The sequence below is a fragment of the Acanthopagrus latus genome, chromosome 20, assembly GCF_904848185.1.
Source record: "Acanthopagrus latus isolate v.2019 chromosome 20, fAcaLat1.1, whole genome shotgun sequence".
Classification (NCBI taxonomy): Eukaryota; Metazoa; Chordata; class Actinopteri; order Spariformes; family Sparidae; genus Acanthopagrus; species Acanthopagrus latus.
Window position 1 is genome coordinate 7,037,011 of NC_051058.1, and position 20,885 is coordinate 7,057,895.

At 40.2% G+C, this 20,885-nt stretch overlaps 2 protein-coding genes across 2 annotated transcripts; both read left to right on the top strand.

Moving 5' to 3' along the window:
• The first annotated feature begins 252 nt into the window (after positions 1 to 252).
• mms19 (MMS19 homolog, cytosolic iron-sulfur assembly component) lies at positions 253 to 13,940 on the top strand. The gene is made up of 31 exons (XM_037080804.1): positions 253 to 347; positions 872 to 920; positions 1,232 to 1,332; positions 1,413 to 1,498; positions 1,695 to 1,769; positions 2,279 to 2,348; positions 2,668 to 2,796; positions 2,899 to 2,960; positions 4,082 to 4,168; positions 4,285 to 4,359; positions 4,580 to 4,657; positions 5,253 to 5,391; positions 6,490 to 6,644; positions 6,771 to 6,849; positions 7,568 to 7,693; positions 7,783 to 7,864; positions 8,020 to 8,117; positions 8,329 to 8,490; positions 8,919 to 9,074; positions 9,321 to 9,420; positions 9,896 to 9,998; positions 10,382 to 10,459; positions 10,548 to 10,674; positions 10,771 to 10,877; positions 11,040 to 11,096; positions 11,185 to 11,371; positions 11,781 to 11,863; positions 11,984 to 12,148; positions 12,369 to 12,428; positions 12,804 to 12,904; positions 13,171 to 13,940. The coding sequence occupies exons 1-31, from the start codon at positions 260 to 262 to the stop codon at positions 13,199 to 13,201; spliced, it is 3,096 nt and encodes a 1,031-aa protein (XP_036936699.1). The 5' UTR covers positions 253 to 259; the 3' UTR covers positions 13,202 to 13,940.
• A 2,542-nt stretch (positions 13,941 to 16,482) lies between these two features.
• Positions 16,483 to 19,190, top strand: LOC119009909 (sperm-associated antigen 4 protein-like). The gene is made up of 8 exons (XM_037081640.1): positions 16,483 to 16,641; positions 16,884 to 16,984; positions 17,087 to 17,361; positions 17,488 to 17,598; positions 17,731 to 17,855; positions 18,194 to 18,367; positions 18,482 to 18,568; positions 18,935 to 19,190. Exons 1-8 carry the CDS (start codon positions 16,639 to 16,641, stop codon positions 19,055 to 19,057), a joined length of 999 nt encoding a protein of 332 aa, XP_036937535.1. The 5' UTR covers positions 16,483 to 16,638; the 3' UTR covers positions 19,058 to 19,190.
• The last annotated feature ends 1,695 nt before the right edge of the window (positions 19,191 to 20,885 follow it).

Consider the following 20,885-nt stretch of genomic DNA (forward strand, 5'->3'; position numbering starts at 1 on the left):
CACAGAGAATTCGGCTTTTGCTAGGCTGTTTCGGAATTCGGACAGCACCTGAAGGCAGCACCAAAAAGAAACAGCGGTTTTATTTCAACATTTTGCAAACGATTAAATTTACAGCGATATTCACGTGACTTAAATACCCATTAATAAACCTTGATTTATTTATTAAATGACAGACGTTTATATAAAATTGGTCACTTTTGCGTTTCATCACTAACTTTTGGCGCATGCGCATGTTCTCTTGTTGAGTTTCAGGGGCACGATGGCTGCGGACACTGCCTTGCTGTTGTCTCTCGTGGAGGAATATGTCTCGGGACTGCAGGACAGCAAGGCCAAAGATACAGCAAAAGGTAAACAGTCTTTATCCCGTTTTCTCTTTCACCTACGCAGAATAGCTCATAGCGAAAAAAGCGCTGTCGTGGCTGCTAAGCTGCCGCTTCGAGGATGCGCAACACGAGCATGATGGTTAACTAGCTAACTTAGCGCCACAACATCCTGTGTGGTGTAACAACCTCATGAAACAAAACGCACGCGTTTTGACAATGGTCTGCTCGTTTTGTCACGATGCCTGCACAAACTGAATGCATGCCTAAAGTGTTATTGTGCTGTCATTCGACTAATAATGTGAATTCTGAAGCTAACCCCGGTGTCGTTTCCCAGCATGCTGTTTGCTAGCTGCCCTGTTTGTCTCCGACTGAAAGCATCCTGTCAATGAACTCTGTACCTTTGAACCCCGCCGATGCTGCTAGTTAATCTGTAGTTAACTATGACGGATGAATTAGTTATTACCATGTGTTTTTTTATGTATTTTCTCTGTGTATGTTTGTGGTTGGTTAACGATGCAACAATTCACTAAACTTGGCTTTCTGTTAAGGTGTCAAAGATGGAGAGTTTACAGTACTGCAGCTAGTGGAAGCACTGGGGTAAGATGCTACCATTTTTACCAACATGATAGCAATAATATGAACAAAACATAAGCATACCTTATACAGATTAATCTTATTTTATTCTGGTACGTCTTAGACAAGGGAGGTGGTGGATGTTTTGATGTTACAGAACTTGTTTCACTTAAAAAAAAGTGAGAAACTCTTTGGCAGTATCACCCAGCCAGTCAGGGTAGAGGTATGTCTTAGAAGTGGTCATTAGATAATCATATATTATGAAAAAGAAATCTATATTATATTGCTGACTCCTATTGAACTGTAATCACTCTTTACTTTCTGCTCTGTTTTAGACTGAGTCTGACCAGCTCTCAGCCTCACACACGAGCCAGAGGCGTCCAGCTTCTCTCTGAAGTCTTACAAGAGTGCCATGGAGTTCTTACAGAGAGAGAAGGTACACAACTCCTCTTCCATTGTAGAGTTTGTGTAAAGATTGATTTCATCAGCTTGTCCCCCTGTCTCTGTTCTCCGCAGTGGAAGTGCTCATTGCCTTCTATGAAAACCGGCTAAAGGACCATTATGTCATCACACCGCCTGTTCTACAGGGACTCAGAGCGCTGGTGAGTGTCTGTGCATGATAGATTTTCAGTGAGAAGAGTGTGTGAAACATCCTGCGTAAGATTAACTGACCATTTAGTTTGAACATTAGTGTCTGCTCAGCAGGTTTAACAATCATTTTGAGAAGTTCCAGATGGGATTGCAGCAACCAATATATGAACATTGTAAGTGTGTTTATGCTTTTTCCCTCCCCTACAGACAAAATGTACAGCTTTGCCTCCTGGCTCAGCTGTGTCCATGCTGAGGTCTTTGTTCCAGGATGTTCACGTTCAGGTAAGACTCGCTTTTGTGTTAAAATAAACGTCTAAAAGTTGTCACTTGCCTTCAGCTGCGGAGGTCTGTTGTTGTCAGAGGATCCTGAGTGTTTTTGTGAGGAACTGACACAACAGGGGTTTTAATCCATTAGTGACAGCAGTACTTTGAATAATATTGTTTTGTATTATTTGTGAGAAACAAAGTTCAACAGAGAAAAAACTGTGTATGAGTAAGTGCACAGGTCTTATCTGATGTCCTTGGCCAGATGTTAAAATACACAACAGCAGTGTGTAACTGACTAAATGCCTCTAACTTCCTGTTGATTCCTGATGTATGCAAATGGACACCCATGCAATATTTGACCACAGTTCGAAAAATGTGTGAAGATGCTGTCTTGTTTCCTCTATGTACACAGAGCACTTCCTCTTTTATCAATTATGCTTTTTAAGTCAGCTTGATACTTCTAGTTTGTTCTTACATTTGAGCATTGTGGGTAAATAAAAGCTTATATGTTTGTTTTTCTCCAGTCTTTGATGCTGGCGGAGAGAGCTTGTGTCTACAACATGCTCATCAACCTCATGGAGACCAGGGAAGCTGGTAAGCGAAACTGTGTTTAAGTCTGACTCAGAGTGTCTCAGTTGATAAAGTCCAGACAGTTTCCCACAATGATCAAGGTTTTCACGGTAGTAGAATTAAACATAATGATAGCAAAAATTCAAATAAAATTATTTATTTAGCAGAAAAATAGACCCTTATATTTTCTACTCTCCAATCATATATTTACTTGTCTTGATATTCACCAGTTGTAGCCGACACCCTACGTCCCAACAAGTTTCTCAGATTGTCAGAAAGATGTAACAATGTCAGTTGTCATACAGAAAACAAAATTGTGTATTTCTTTGTGACCCTTTCACAGAACTGAAGGGTCTGGGTGCGGACTTTGTGTTTGGTTTTGTCCAGTCAATGGACGGAGAGAGGGATCCGCGCAACCTCCTTTTAGCCTTCCAGATCGCTAAGAACATCATCCATCGACGTTATGATCTAGGTGAGAGCACATAGAGGTGCAAACACCCATGCCGCATTTTTTCGTCTCCATTGTTTTTGACCCTATTTAGCCTCCTATTTAATTTCCTGTGTGCTCTCTCAGGTAAATTCACAGAGGAGCTGTTCGAAGTGACATCCTGCTATTTCCCCATCGACTTCAGCCCAGTAAGTCCCTGTTTACTCAGCTGCATTTTCCCAAGTGCTGACGAAAGCAGAGCGGACAGCAGACAGTAATGTCATCACTGACTTCCTGTGACCTCAGGGGGATTGTGTAGAAAACAATCACACAGTGTCTGCCTCCTGATCTGCTCACGCATGTTTCCCATGCCTACGTCACAGAGGATCGCAGCTCTGTGATCGTTTGATGACTCCCTGGAGAAAACACAGCACATGCCACAATTCTGCTATGTCATGTCAGGTTTCATGTGACATAAGCAACATTGTGGTACAAGATAATTATGAACCAGCTTTTGAAATACTTTGTGCATCACTGACACATGTTTAGATGTTTAGTTTATATTTGGGGCTTAAAGTATACCCTGAAATGTGGCAGCAGGAGAAATCCTGTAGTCTCAAATCAAACCAAAAAGTGAACCATCAACAGTGATTAAGATGATCAAAACCCATGCTTTTTGCCTAAAAGGTAATCTGGTCTCAACATGGAAATGCCTCTGAAACGGCACACAATTTCCAGTAGCACTACATCTTTCACAAGACATATTGTAAAAACTCAGAGCAGTTTACACAAATATGTCAAACTAATCTTGAATATTAATGAAACTTTATTTACTACTGATATCTAGTGTGAGTTATTAGATGAAACACAATTACTAACCTGACATGTTGTTGGAATGAATATATAACAGAACAACTTGATTTTCTTCCTGTTTTTTGGACTTGCCATCTCTCGCTATACCCCTCTGAGATGACTTATAGGCTGACTGCTGTCTGGGTCCGGATATTTGATCCCTATCTGGACCTATAACTGTGAAAATTTTGCGGTCACATTTTAAGCTTTTATAGCCTTTTACAGCCCTCACAGCCCAGGAATCTCACGGACCAAATGCATGAGTTTTGAATCACTCTTGACACTCACTTGATCGAACATCAACCCAAATCACATAACGTTTTTTTAATTCCAAACATCACATACTTGCAGAGCCTCATGCTGTGGATATACACAGTACATGCATGATTAATTTGGCGGTGAATTTATGATATCTGTCTGTCTCTTCTCTCCTCACCCTCATCCCCCCCTATGCAAACTACCCTCCCATCCACTGCAGCCTCCCAATGACCCCCACGGCATCACCAGAGACGAGCTCATCCTGACACTGAGGGACGTCCTTGCTGGCACACCACAGTTTGCTGAGGTACCATTATCAACTTGAGGTTTGATTTTTGGTGCGATGATGATGATTTGCCCTGAGAGGATAGTATAACAAAATTTTCTACAAGTGCCATAAAGAAAGTGTGTTATCCTTTACAGTTTCTGTTACCTCTCATCATCGAGAAGCTGGACTCAGATGTTCAGAGTGCGAAGCTGGACTCGCTGCAGACTCTGGTGAGAAAAATCTGTGCTACTTCTAAAATGTGCCTCTGATGATATGAGTCTGTTGAGTTAGTTGTTTAAACATATGACTGGATATTGCTAGCTCATGTGCTCAGCTGCAAAACGGCCATAAATGTAGATGATATATTGTTGATATTCCCTTTATCACAACAGAACCTCATTACACAATCTATGCAGCTGGTTTCTTATCTCACCACTCTTTGTTTTTCAGACTGCCTGTGTGTCACAATATGAACATAAGGACTTGGCAGAGTTCCTCGAGGGACTGTGGGCATCACTGCGCAGAGAGGTTTGAGATGCATTCATACAAAAGCAGTAAAAGCACTTATAATTAAATGTGCAATATGAAAGAAATTGGGGTTAAAAATCATTTAAAAAATTAACTTAGATGATCTACAGAATGTCATCTAATGTCATTGAATTACGTATTTTTTTAATTGGTCGAAGAGAGGTCCACTGAAGTTAACTTCTCTCATGGCTAACTGAGCTAACAAGCCATCCAAACAGTTATCATCAGTTAGCAGTTATGGTGCTCTTATTTATTCTTACATATTGCATCTTTTTAAGTGTGTGTTTCTTTTGTGGACATGGCATTCAACTTGTTTGGTTAGTGAGAAATGTTTCCTTAGCCACTAAAAAACAAGAAGTATCTTCAACTGTATTCGCATCAATCAACTCAACCAACTTATAAAAATAGGACATATGGAAAAATTGTGAGTCACATTCTTCTAACAATAGAGCTGATGGGTGGCTCATCAGAAGTGAGAATGCAACTGAGAGAATCTAAAAGAAATGGCCCAACGCACTGAAAACAATTTTCATACACATAGATTTGTCAAAATGAACTTCTTCAGACACATTTAACTCTTGTTGTTTCCCTGCAGGTGTTTCAGACATCTAGCGAGAAGATTGAGTCTGCTGGCCTCGCTGCACTCACCGCACTCACTTCCTGCCTGTCTCGCTCAGTCCTCAACTCTGACTCTGAAGACTTTCTCTGCATCTTCCTGGATCTTGTACTCAAAGGTGAATTGTTGTGAAATCGACCTTATAAGAATGTATAATTGGAAAAAAGCTCAAATAAAAACATGTGGATGATGTCAGTTTTATTAAAACTTTGGATCACACAGAAAAACAGAGCTTGAACTAAACATGTCAAAGCTGTGGTAATGGGAGGGTTTACTGCAGTAGATGGGCAGGAAATTCTATCACAGTGACTGTTCAAGTTCTTTAATTTTACAAGTCTTGTCAACAGGATAGAAAGATTCCCCTCAGATGGTTAGTTTCCGGCCAAAGTGCAGTTAGGAGAGTTTTATATTTAGTTCATCGACATGTAAGTGATATAAGTACGTTTTGTAATATAAGAGCTATCATAATTTAGAAGCACTTTTGGCTGTAATCATAATAAAGACACTAGATATTGACAGATTTTGTTTGATTTTTGTAAAGTCAATTAAGACTTGCGATTATATTATTCTTTTATTTTTTTATTTTGAACTTCCATCCAAACTAAAGTAAGTTAAAGATGCCTTAAGGTTTCAAATGGGATCCGTAATTTAACTGTTTAACATGGTGAACCAACTGGCAACCCAAATCACATTACTTTGCACGGAGGCAGCTGGTTTCACAAGATTATGAGATCACATGAGAATGGAGCCCCAAGATAATGTGCTATGTAAGAGACACTCCTGCGAAGTCACTGTTGCCAGATATATGATAAGTCATCGCATTTGTGCAATAATTATAGCCTTTGTTTTATGTAGGATCAATAATGCCCCAAATGCTGTAATGTATGATAATTTGATTTTGTGAGGCTTATTAGTAGTTAGTTTAAGTGTACATTGTTTCTTTTTAATTTATTTTGTGACATTATCAGGAAAGCAAAATATAATGCGTGCTTCTCCATTATTTTTATGATAATGTTATATCTGCCAACGCTGCGCATTGTAAAACAGTATTGCCAAATCTCTACCTGTGGACACAATTGAACAGTCACATGGTATCATATCATATCACCCAACCCTAGGGTAATTTTAGTGCAGATACCATATCGTTATGATGCAGTAAAACATGTCTAGTGCTTTTGTTTTTTTGTTTTTTACTGAAAGTGTGATGTCATTCCAGACTGCAAACATCACTTGTGTGAACCAGACCTGAAGCTTGTGTGGCCCAGCGCCAAACTGCTCCAGGCCGCCTGCAGCGCCTCCAACAGGGCGAGCCACATCATAACAGCCGCTGTCATGCCCTCTCTCATCGAGCAGTACACCAACAGAGCACAGGTAAACAAGTGAAGCTGCAATCCAGATGTTTAGTTGATTCGAGGTGACTCTCTTTTGTCTTCACTCACAAATTCGTTGAACGTTGATTGCTTGTGATGATATCATGGTCTTTTTCTCTTTGCACAGTGTTCCCACAGACGAACATTACTAGAGGTGGTGCAGCGATTCATCCTGTCAGTAAAAACTTGCCAGGCCCCAGAGAACGGTGAGTGCTGATCTCTTACTGCAGGGTGTCCATTCACATTTTACATATTTTACTTTCAGCCAAATTTTTGTCTGATTTGAATCTGTACATCTATATTGATAATTGATACTTTGTTTATTATTTCTTCAAAATAAAATCCTCTTGATAGATTAATAGGAATCTTACTAAATAACTTTCTAGATATTTAAATATGCAATATGTAAAAACTGACAACCTGTCGAATACAAAACAAATGGGGGCAGCTTAGAGTAACCGCTAGCTGCGGCTAAATGTAATTGCTGTAAGCTAGTTAGCTCCATTAGCCGTGCAGCTGGCAGTCTAGCACAGGAGCTTTTTAACAAGGATGGGTCATATCTGTGTGTATCATGTATATCTGTGCACCATAACAGGTAGACATGAAAATGGCAAAACTGTTATTTCTTCACATTCTGTTGAGAACTTATATTTTCAGATGGAAATCTTGCATACTGCACCTTTAAGACTCATGGGTTTTATAACTCACCTGTTTTATGTTGCTGTGTAACCATTGATACTTTTGAGTGTTGAGTGCATAGTCAAACTATAACTAATGTGTTTATACTTATACCACTTTTTAATACAAGGTTTTCATATAGAAGTTTCAAAAAGGATTAACTGCCTTTATATTTTAAAATAAAAGACTAAAGACACAAACCCCAGATTCTAACTTCTGTCTGTTTCCTTTGTCCTTCCACATTAGAAGAGAGTGTGTTTGTAGCCTTCCGTCCGTCCCTGTGCAGCATGGTGTTTTCTGCGGTGACAGAGACTAATGCCAGCCTGCAGATCACAGCCACCTCTGTGCTCACCTCACTGGCACAGCAAACAGGTGAGATGATCTGTGGCACTCATGGCAGATTCAGATTTGGTCAGATACTCGGCAGTGATATAATATTACGGATGTGCTGTGTCTGTCAGGTCTGCTGTTGGACTCTGATATCGAGCTGGCCGTAGATCACCTGATCAGACTGTTGCTGACGGAGGATGACGACAGAGTCAGGTCAGCTCACTCAGCTCCTCTCCTCTGGCATCCTTTGCATTCCTGTGTCGCTAATTCTCTGTTTCCTGTTAAAATACACAAAGCTGCCGTACTGCCTTTTTTCTTTTTGACAAATCAGAAACGAGCTATGTCTCTCTCTTTGTTTCTGCCTGCAGTCTTGCTGTGGTGGAGTGTGCTGGAGCCTTAGCAGAGTTGCACCCTGCAGCTTTTATCACAAAACTGATCCCGAGACTAAAGAAGGAGATGTTTTCTGGTAAGTGAAAAATGTGTATTAGAAATACAACATATGGCAATGGGAATATATGAAAACACTTCATATATTTTGACACTGATAGGTGATAAGCGAAAAGAAGTCTCTGCAACCCTTAATCCAGTAATTGTCTTCATTTATCAGTTTAACATTACATTGGCTGAATGGAACACCAGGAATAAACCTGACAAACCTTTTCCTCTACCCTGCTCAGAGCCCATGGATCAAGACAACAACAGAGAAGCCTCTGAGCAGCAGTCCCATCATGCATTGCGCCAGCGTTGTTTGTCTGCCCTAGCTGCGGTGTCCATTCAGCCCAGTGTCGTTCAGGAGAGCACACCTGTCCTCTTGGAGGTCCTGAGCTCAGCACACACAGGTGATCTGCGTGGACGGATAGCTTTCTTACTTCTGATGCTGACAACTTTGATTGGTGGAAGTCGACTGCTAAAAAATAAACAGCGTTCATTGTTTAGATGACACAAAATGCTTTTGCATTTTCTCATAAGTTGCCTAAATCAGTCCCATTGATCTCTCCATATTTGAGCAAGTAAGCATTTGTATTAAATGACATATTGTAAACTGTAAACATGGTTCTTGTAAGTGCATAAAAATTATGTATAATCTAACTATAAAACTATGATGCTGTTGACACTTATAGAGTCTTGTTAATCTAAATAAGCATCTTATTAAATATTGTATAATAATTCATGCTTTTTCCTTGGATATTGATATACTTGTGACCAGGTTCAGATGAATGTCATTGTAATGTCTTGGTTTTGTTTTTGTTTTTTTGTTTTTTTTCAGGGAGTGTTGGTTTCTCAGTGGAGGAGGTGGTGTTGACGTGTCGCAGTCTCCAGAGAATAGCAGAGCAGATTCAGGACACCGAGGAGACGGGACGGTGCTTCCATGACATCATCATCCCGCGCCTGCTGTCTCTGGCTCTGCAGGCAGGGCTGCAAGGTGAGCAGTTCTGAGCCGAAAATAAAATGATTACAATCTTCTCTTTAACCTTTCACCAAAACCCCACATATTTTCTACCTGTGTCTACTGATCATATTGAGTCATATTCGATATAGTCTGTCTCCTTGGTGTACATTTAATGGCTCCCTCTCTCTTCATAACGGCTCTGCTATTGGTTCACCGTTTTTAACATGACAGTTGAAAAGGTGAATTATTTCAGGTGAAATTCTCTACGATGTTTTGTAGGTGAGGGGTCAACTGGTCGTCGTAGTCCTCTTCTGGAGGAGGTGGTCCTGTCTGCCATGGTCCCTGTCATCAGTACTTCTTGCTCCAGGCTGCAGCCCACGTCAGTACACGCTCTCTAATTAGACTCTCGTTTTTTGTCACCTTTCAACACATAAACATAGTAAATCTCTTTGTGCTGAAAACCACAGTGCCATTCTACTGATATCTGAACTAACTTATGTCAATGTAAAAACATACTTAGCTTTGTCAGGGGAAGTTATTCATTTTTTTAATTAGTCGAAGAGAACAGGGTTATAATGAATAATCCAAATTTAATTCAGTGAATTCATGAATGTCATACACTTCATCACTACATGCATCTGGTTTTTAGTTGACAATGAAACTATTCAGCTGGGAATGATTTTCTTTTCTTAAAACAAAAATTAAAAAAAAAAAATTAAATATGTCTCAAGTTCCTGTCTGTTTCTCACCTTTTCTTATTTAGTCAGTGTCTTGATTTGTTTTTCACAAAACACTGTCAGAGCATTTTTCATGAGGTTTTTGTGGTTTCCTTTCGGGGTGTTTCATGTCTCCAGTTTGGCGGAAAAGACAGCGTCGAGGGCTGTGTCTCTCTTCCTGCATGGTGATGTTTCTTTTTTGCCTGACAACTCCTTCCCTTCACACATCCAGCTGCTCAAGGTTTGTACAAACCTGGATTTCAAGTTTGATTACTGTAAGACTCAATACAACCCTGATTCCAAAAAAGGTTTTAAACAAGTTGCAACAGAGGCAACAAAAGACATTGGAAGTTGTAAAACACCTGAACATTACACATTACACTTCGTAAAGCTGTTGTTGTGCTACTGTGTTTGTTTTCACAGCATCCTAACTTTTGTGCAGTTTGGGTTGTATCAAAAATACTTCTTAGTCATGTAGACACTGTCACAAAATTTCACAAGAATTTTTCATTTTATTTATGTCTTGCAGCTTGAAAGTAGTGACTGAGAATCTTTTGCAGATCTTTCTCAAGTTGGTGATAAGTGACCCTGTTTTTTTTATTGATACATGTAATGTTTCCCCAGAAGCAGAAGGGGGACTCATGGAGCCAGTCCCAGATGGTTTGTCTGCTAATGGGATGTGTGTGTTCATTACCTCGCAGCGTGAGTCTACATTCCATCACTTAATTCTGCTTTTACAAATGTTTCTGTCACTGTTGCTGTTTTCTGAGTGGTGCATGTTGTCATCTAGGTGGAGGTGCCTCAGATGGATCAGCTGCTGTCGCAGCTGGAGGAGCTGAGTTGCACCTGCAGCCACCCGCCGTCGTACACCTCGGCTGCAAAGTGCTTTGCCGGCCTGGTTAATAAGAGGGCACAGGGTCAGTTTGTCTGTACACTCTCCTCCTCCTTGTTTTTGTCCAACATGAGAACCAAACTGTGTCGCCTAACAGCAGCTGTGACGGTTTCTTCTTCAGGTGATTCTCTGGACAGCCTCATTCAGAGCACGATGAAGAGAGTGTGTAGTGAGCTGGACTCTGAGTCTTCGTCTGTACACACTCAGGCTTTCACCCTCATGATCTGGGTAAGAGTCACACTGTTTTCGAGAAGGCTGCTTCATGATCGTCAAAATGTTTGGACAGATAATTAGAACATTTAGTATATGACTTTACACAAGTGGATCTTAATTAATAAACTTCTATGTGAGTGTGAGCAGCAGCTGAAGTAAAGCTGCTCTTGTCTCCAGGTTGCCAAGGCTCTGCTTCTCAGATACCACCCTCTGTCCACGGCACTGATTGACAAGGTAACAACAGTTGCATTCTTTCTATTTATAGTTCACAAACTTTTGCAGACATGTGGTTTAAATTTTCTTCCACTGTGTGTCGCTGAAGCTTTTCTCTCTGCTCGATGATGCCGACCTTGGTCCGATGGCAGCAGACGGCTTCTCGCTGCTGATGAGTGACTCTGCCGACGTCCTGAACCGCAGTTGTCACGCAGACGTACGCATCATGTACCGCCAGCGCTTCTTCAGCGAGAATTCAGCCAAGTTGGTCCAGGGCTTCAACGCTGCACCCCAAGGTATTTGGCACTGCTTAAACCATTGTGATGAAAATGTCTTCTATCATGAAAATATGCTGTTTCTGTCTTCTGCTGTCTGTCTGTGGTGCAGTGTCACACACAACACAAGGACAGGGACTTCATGGTGCATTCAGGTCCACTTGAATGTACCTCGTATACTCAAAGGCCACAGACATTTAACCTCTGATCTTTTGTGGTGTGAACATTAATGAACACATAGAGGTAAACGTTTTTATTTAGTTCTACAGTTTCAGATTATGTCCATTAATTTCCTCCAGTTGCAGTGTCTAAAAGATGATTTTCTCCTGGGCCTCATGTTGTTACAAGCTGCCACAGAGGCGTGTTCATGCTCACTAACTCGAATATTTACGAGACATTTGATATGTGAAAATTCCAAATTTCCCTGCAGAGAAAAAGCCCAACTACCTGAAGGCTCTGTCTAACATCGTCAACAAACTGCCCAAACAGGTTCAAGTCACTGAGCTACCAGCGGTGAGTAAAGACCAAACTGCTGCAAGCGGTCACTGCAGGTTCATTTCCAGTCTCCTCTTTTAAAGAACTTCAATAACTACCATCAGTCAGCATTAATGTGAGGTTTTTATCCCCGGCCAGCTTCTGTCTCTGCTGTTGGAGGCCCTGTCATGTCCCGACCTGGGCGTCCAGCTGTCCACCTTGTCCTGCCTGGAGCCCGTCCTCGTCAACCCACCAGCAGCACTCATACAGCAGCTAGAGGCTTTGGTCAGCAGGCTGCTGGCCCTCACATCTAGTCGAGCCATGGTTAGTGAGATGTCACACCTTGGAGGGTTTTCTCTGAATATGTATAAGCGATGACAAATGCATGTAAACCCCAAAAATATACATTAAGAGACTGAGAGACTCAACCACACTGCACATATACAGTTGCATCATACAGTGTCTTGATTGGTCAAATAAAAGCTTCTCATTATATTTTATGAATACTGTAACTATCTTGATCTATATCTCTTGTTTCTTGCAGAACGTAAGAATCGCTTCACTGCGGTGCATCCATGCTGTTTCCCACTTCCCCGTACATGAGGTAAAACACAAAGCTGTCCGTGTTTTAAAGACAGACTTATTTACTGCCTGGATTGAGAGCAGTGAGAGTAACTAGTAGCTGCACAAGTTACGGTTCATTACTGTGAAAGATCGCTGCAGTAGGAATTAGTGTGCCACCCACCCCAGTATATAAATACAGCATATTTGATCTATTAAATTATTACGGTATTACTATTTTTATGGACACTGGAAGAAAATCTGCACAAGCCATTGAGAAGAAAAACTAAGTTTTGTGATTCTGTTGCACTCAAATTTTTAAACATCATATTATATACATGTACAAACACGATTATGCCCATCTACTACTGCTACAAAACAGTTAAAAAATTCCCTCCATGATATGTCACTGTTTCAGGTGTTGCCGTTTCGGGCCCGAGTGCTGCGAGCTCTGGCCCGCCCCCTGGACGACAAGAAGAGGCTGGTGAGGGGCGAGGCGGTTCAGGCCAGATCAGAGTGGTAAGAATCAGATCCCTCACTGAAAACTCAAATTCTAAACACATGGGTAATCACAATGTGTCCAATTTTGTCCTAATGTCAGTGACTTTAGCCCATCTAATCCTGTAAAAATTAAGTGACTATGAACCAGGTGCTAATATGCAAAGTAATGAATAGTCCCTACTGTTAAAACAAAAAGAAAAGACATTAAATGTACCAGTTACTGCACTGTGTCTTCAGAGTTGGTTCCTCACAACACGGTGCCTCTTTCTTGTTTTTCCTCACAGGTTCCTGTTGGGAAGTCCTGGGGGAAGGTGATTTTGTACCTCAAGTCTCCCCTCTTCCCTGAACTTGAATAATACAGATTTTGGGAAAGTCAAACTCCAAGACCAGGTACCGAGAATCACAGCTGTGGAGTCCAAACACCAGCTCCCTCTCCTCGGTCGCCTCCCCTTTTAATATTACTGAAATGTTTTTGTTATAACTGTCTGTATCTTCATGAACGCACAAATAAGAGCATATGGACTGACTGCGGAGAGTTGTCTAAGTTAAAAGAATGAAAATGATCAGTTTAAAATGTAACGCGCCTTGTCTATGTTGCTGTCTGTTCTCTCTGCCTGTTGGGAGTAAATGCAACATCAGATTGCATGGAAGCATTTTTGTTGATAACTTGCATCACAAGAGCTCAAAGTTTCATCTTTTAGGTGTCCTACTCAGTCAGATTAGCAACTAAAGTAACACCCAGAATTCATTTTGTGATTGTAACGAAATGAAGGACAGTATTTTTGAATATTTCGGATGGTTACTTTATAATCATTATAGTATTATCATGTCATGTTCTGGAACAAAATAACAATAATTAAAAAAAAGATACATTTTTCATCTAATCTAATCAAAGTTGTGTGGATCTGGTGAGGAAGTTAAAATTAATTAGGGTCTAAAATTCAAAATGGCTCCTGATGAATGCACTTTGAATGAGCCAACACCTACATATAATTTCTTTTTTTTCTTTTTTTTTTTCATGAGCATTTTGAGAATGTTTGGCGCCTTGAAAAAACAAGAATCACCTTGTTGCAGATAAAGATGTGGACCTGAAGCCAAATAAGAGCAGCACTGAACCCAGCAGGCACAGACAGCCTTTTATGTTCTCATCTGGATGAATGTGTAACTGAGCAGTAATGTCTTAATAGCTGGCACGTTTGATTTGTGTCACTCGGGTGTGCCAGCTGGGTGAAACTGTTGTTCGCAACCTGGGAAAAATATGGATGTGCCGGTTGTTCACTGGATTTTCACTGGGTGGCATCAATCGAGCACTTCTACGTGTATCACACCTCCACACTGACACAAGTGATGTTTTAAAATTCATTTTACATAAATACATACCTATGTTGAAGTTGATGTACATTGAATGAAGATTGTATGTTGTGAGAACAGTGTGTCAACCATCCTCTTCATTTTCTTTCAATATTTGAGCAAATACTGATGCTATATTGTAGCTGAGTCATTTCAGTGAGGTTGGCTGACTTTTTACCTCACATCGACTTATGCCAAGGAAGCGAAAATATTTAAAATGTCTAACTTAACATGTCATTAAACTTTTCTTTTTAATTAAACAAAAAACATTTGATGTAATTTGTATCATGTTATATATGCACACTTGTGTGTTGTGTCTGTAAGGACAAGGGGCTTTGGTATCACACCTCAGAATCACAAAGGAAACCCACCCATAAAACCACTTCCTTCACACCTCTCTAACCAGTTTTCTACTGAAAGTTAGTTCTCTGCAACAGGCGGAGAGAGTGCAGCACAGTTATGTCAGCATATATCAGATACTGCACCATCTTCAATATAATATGTGGCGTATTTAACGTGATGAAAAGGAGGAAATGAAATAAAGGCAGATTTATGCACACGATAAACAACATCCACCCCTCCCTGCACCGTCTCTGTCTCTGCCATCTAGTGGCCAACTGCGTGAACTTCAGGAGGTAACAGCTACAAGTCGTCCCAGTAAACCCAGTTCACTCTGTGTCATTTCAAGTAAAGATAAAGCCTTTAACTGCACCCAAGAGGGTTTAAATTCTGGTGTGACTTTTGCAATAATAAAGTGACATTTTTTCACTAACCAGCCAGTTAACAGCAAATACAGTCAAAAAAGTACTTGACAGTCATATTTGAGTACAAGTAAATATCTTGTGTTGTATTTATTACTAGGGTAAAAGTAAAGGTCACCCTTACGAATAACCTGGTGCTTGATTAAAAGTGTCGATATTCAATTAACTCCAGTAATTTTCAAGCAATAAATATGCTTATGTGTCAAAGTAGCCAACAAGTAAAAGGAATGTATACATATTTATATTAATGTTATATATGTTATGAATGGCTGATTATCTGATCTGATCTGATTTACAATGAATTAATTTGACGTGGAAACAAACAACTTGAGTTCATTCATTCCTTAAGTCTATGTTAAAGCAGATTTTTAAAAAATGCTACCAGTCAGCCTTCATTTTCCGAGGAGATTTCATCTCTGTTGGTAGAAAAAAAAAAGGCGCAATGAAAGTGAGATTCATGGGGGGCCAATGTTAATGCTGATGGTGTCATTATTATATAACCATTACATTGTGCACTCAAAATTTACATCATACATTACATTACATCATCATCTGTGATGGAGGGACTGGAACACAGACTGCCTTGTCAATAAAATGTAATGAAATAATGAATTTTATTATAGGTCATCTGAAAATGTGACCTAATCTGCTGATCTACTTTGTTACAAAACTACTTTTTTATGTGACGCGATATACATGATCTTTATGAGAGTACGTAAACTTGGGACTGCGACTGTAAAAAGCAGCGACTCTCTAATATGGTACTTTCAGACACGGCAGACTGTGCTGTGCACACAAAGTGCAAAACATGAATAAATGTCCAGAGTTTGACACTAGAAGGCTGCAGAATTGCAACATTGCAGAACGTGTAATATTTTTCTGTGCCCATTGTAAATGGGATTTTAAGAGGCGGGCATACGAACGTGATTTGTGACATCACAAATAGTTTGGAAGCCAGTCCTGGTCCAGTATTGGGCGTACACAATGTGGTGTGGAAACTTAAAGCCTCCAGAATGGACTGTACAGTGAAGGTGTGTCCAGCATCAACTTCTGACAATATTTAAAAACTTCTGGAATGTTGACATATTCATTCATCTTTAACGAGGGAGACAGAGTGGGGAGACTCACACACACACACACACACACACACACACACACACACACACACACACACACACACACACACACACACACACACACACACATACACACACACATTTGTTTGTATGCCTATGTGGAGGGGATCTTTCAAGATTACATCAGACATCTGAATGCATCATAATATGGCTGATTAAAACTTTATTGATCATGCATTGGGGTAAATAAATCACAAGTTAATTCATATCAAGCAGACAGAACCATTTTTAAATATAAACAAACATAGATATAACATCTATTTTTATATATTTTTAAATATAAACCTGATATTTGCATATGGAATGTTCAGCTGTTTCAGACATGTCACAGGACTTTGATCTAAGGGATCCATTAGAATGTTGATTGACTGTAACATAATGTAACACTGAATCATAATCTGAAAATCATTTTGTTTACAGCAGCAGTGTGACAGGACTGTTATTTGTTGCTGAGGAAGACGTATATCCAGACACTATCTGCAAACTAGGATTTCAATAAGACATAATGGTAAGTTACAGTTACAATGGGCACTAGAGTTCATTGAGCTTCACCTCATAGTTTCTTCACTGTTAACACACAGTGAAATACTTTAGAGAGTATAAACGTTTGCAACTGCTTAATAAATTGATTTGAAAGCGTTCCATTCCAAAATAACTATTTACTAAAGTTTAATTAAACATACATTTCTCCATTTATACATGATGGCTGTCATGAAGTGTCACTGATGATTTTCCTCTGTGTCTTTCTAGCTGTCTACAAACGCGTTGAGAAGAAGCCTGCGCCTGCAGTGGTCAGAATATTATACAGCAGAAGGAAGTCCACATGTTTCCTACAAGGAGAGGTTACGCAGGTCAGATCTCTGTGCCATACGAAAACAGCATGTGTGCTCACAACACTATACATAAAATCTACACACGTATCAGTCTTTGCTAACTTCCATTTCACCCTTCAGGGTCTTTCGGAGAAGGAGATTCCACAACTTCCACAACCCCCTCGACCCCAACGACTCCCACGACTCCCACGACCCTCACGACCCCCACGACACCCACGACACCCATGACCCCCACGACTCTATTGCCAGTGACGACTATATGGACGAGTATCAGGATGTGACTGACGACGAGGAAAGCACTGACGAACAGACCGCAGGGACTAAGGCACTGTTCAGTTCCACTTGGAGTGGCCTGATGAAGGCCGCTTTCCTCCTGCTGGTCATGCTGAGTTTTGGTGAGTGATTTCAAACGTTCTGCCATGATCATTTCTAGAACAAAAATTAAAACCTGGGACAGCTGGTTTTATTTTAGTGCCTGGTTTGTAGGAACATGTCTAACCTTTGTGCTTTGCATCCTCCAGGAATCTTGGCAAACGTGAATCTGAAGCTGATGGAGGAGGTGCGGTCACTCAGACAGCAGGGAAACACTCCCCTGGCAGACACAATGCCCAACTTTGCCTCAGAATCGCAAGGTAAGTTACCCCATCATCCATCATCTATCATCCATCAACCATCATCCATCATCGTGATTCATATGTGTGTTACTGTGGAGCGTGTTTGGAGGTTGATTTCTAACTTTGTGCTCTTGATTTGTGTGCATGCAGGTGCTAGAGTTTTGCATAGTTTATCTTCGGACACCTATTGGCACAGGAATCCTCACAGCTGGCGTGTAATAGACAAAATATACCACTGGTATTATTCACCCCTATCACAGCGGCGTGTGATCCAGGTACGAATTCACAACCACAAATTCTCCTAATCTTTTCTTATAAAACTATAACTATAAGGTGCACTATGTAGTTTTGGGGAAGACAGTTTAATCAGTCAAGATTAATTCAGTCATGGAGAAAAATGTATATTTCTGAGTTTGTGTTATTACCTCATTAATATTGTATATATTAAAATTCCAAGTTCTCCAAAACTACATAGGAGAAGGCTGTTTTACAGTATTCATAGATAGTTTTACTGCGGATTGTAAATTACACTTTTGCAACTTCTAGTAGTTCATGTGATCATAGAGAAAAAGTGGCAGTTTGTGAAACTAAAATATTGAATTTCTCTCCTCAGGGACATTCGCCATTACAACCAGGACATTGTTGGTGCTTTCCGGGCGACCACGGACATATCGTGATCTCTCTGTCTCACCCGACCTCCATCACTCATGTGACGATGGGCCACATATCAAAACGAATTTCCCCCTATGGCAACATCGCGAGCGCGCCAAGGGAATTCACTGTCTATGTAAGTCAGCCATTTTCTGTCACCATCCTAGAACTATCCTGCATGTATTGCACACCCAAAGGTGAAACTCATCACTGACTCTGTTTTTTTTTGCTTGTTTTTTTTTTTCTCCAGGGAATGAGGGGCGATGATCAGAACATCAAGTTGGCTAAATTAGTCTACGAGCAAGATGGTCCATCATTACAGACCTTCGAAGTGCCTGTGAGTATGTTATAAGTGATGCAGCATCACTCCCATGAACATGCATTTGTAATTTAAAAAACATTCCCAGATTATTTCACAGTATACGTGTGTCGCTGTATAGGACACGTAGTAGAGATGAGCTTTAACTTTAACGATCCTCTCTTAATAAAATCTCTTGCAGCCATAACACTGCCTCAATCTGTGGCAGCTAAACTAACTTTAGTACAGATAGTAATTAAAATCTGATTCAGAAAACACCAAGTGGTCCACCCAGATGTCAGCTGGATCAAAATGTCATCGCTATCTCTGATGTGCTGTCCTCACATCTGTTCTGTTACAGTGCCTAACACTCTGTATTTATTTGTCTCTCCTATCTCTTACCAGGACAAAGGTGTCTTCACTCACGTGAAGCTACAGATAGACAGCAACTGGGGAAACGTGGACTCCACTTGCCTCTATAACTTCAGGGTTCATGGTCAAATCTCCACCTCCCCTGCCATTTTATAGACGGACGGACAGATAGATAGATAGATAGATAGATAGATAGATAGATAGATAGATAGATAGATAGATAGATAGATAGATAGATAGATAGATAGATAGATAGACTGATAGATAGATAGATAGATAGATAGATAGATAGATAGATAGATAGACAGATAGACAGATAGATAGATAGATAGATAGATAGATAGACTGATAGACTGATAGACTGATAGATAGATAGATAGATAGATAGATAGATAGATAGATAGATAGATAGATAGATAGACTGATAGACTGATAGACTGATAGATAGATAGATAGATAGATAGATAGATAGATAGATAGATAGATAGACTGATAGATAGATAGATAGATAGATAGATAGATAGATAGATAGATAGACAGATAGACAGATAGACAGATAGACAGATAGATAGATAGATAGATAGATAGATAGATAGACAGACAGATAGATAGATAGATAGATAGATAGATAGATAGATAGATAGATAGATAGATAGACAGATAGATAGATAGATAGATAGATAGATAGATAGATAGATAGATAGATAGATAGATTAGGTAATTGTAGGTATGTTTAAGGTAAGTATTTTCAGGGCCTGTATTTATCAAGCAAATTAGAAGAACAGAACATGTCCCTAGTCCCTAGTCTGACAGACACCTATGTCTCCAGGTAAATGTGTGTAAGGTGGGGGTGGTTGTGGGTGGACGGATGGGTGGGCGGCCTGTGCACCAGCATGTGTCAGCACTTTTTCTTTTGCTTGATAAATATGGGTCCTGACCTGTGGTGATGAGGTGAATCAATCTCAACACTTCTGAATAGTGCTTTTCTTTAAACCTGGGCCCTGTCACCCGGCCGCTGGGACGTGGCATGCAACTCCGACCATCAGATTTAGGTCCACTACAAGTGCTTGCACTGACAGGCTGAGGTTGTAGATGTAGAAACGATTCCTGCAGTGATGGAGCTTTTGGCAAATAATCATCTGTTTTGTCACCAGAAACACAAGCTTGGTTTAAGGAGCGGTCTCAGCTTTCAGGTGCACAGGCTGCCCACCCATCTACCCACCCACCCCCACCTGAAGCACCTTTACCCAGAGACATAGTTGTCTTTAAGACAAGGGACCCCAAGGTTGCGTGGGTTTTCTCCGGGTGCTCCGGTTCTCCCACACCACCTAAACATGCCAGATAAACTGGTGTGTTTGGTTTAAATTGGTAAAAAATTGAAATAATAAAACAATGAAAAGACTGAATCTGAACTATTTTGCTCTGTGTGTGTTTTATAAAGTATTTTGACAATGATTTTTCCATTATTCAAAGTTTTATTTTAAGTCCAATAAGTTTTTATTTTGTATACAAGCATATTTTTGCTGTATGTCTTATTAAAATAAATTAACTAGGTCATGGTCATGTGACACATCCAACAGTTATGTGTATGAAATAAATACACATGCAGATTCTATATGACTGACCTGCCTGTTGGCTTTTTTCTACATCAACAATTATTAATCAGCAGGAATGATAAACTGTCATGGTTGGTTCTCGGTTTGCTCTCCAGTATTATTAACGTAGACTTTGCCTATATTCTGTTACACTGGTGAAAAGGAGGAGTTCCTCTGGTGAAAACTATTTACAATGACAATACATGACAGCTAATGAAAAATATTACGACAGGGGTTGAATAAATGCTAACACAAGGTATCAAACCACGTGGGAGCCGTGGAGGACATTCAAGCTCCAACTAAACACAATCCCTGACCTTTGACCCTCCATCTCCATCTGTAATCATGAACTAACATAGTCATAAACTGTAACAATGAACAGGCTCTAA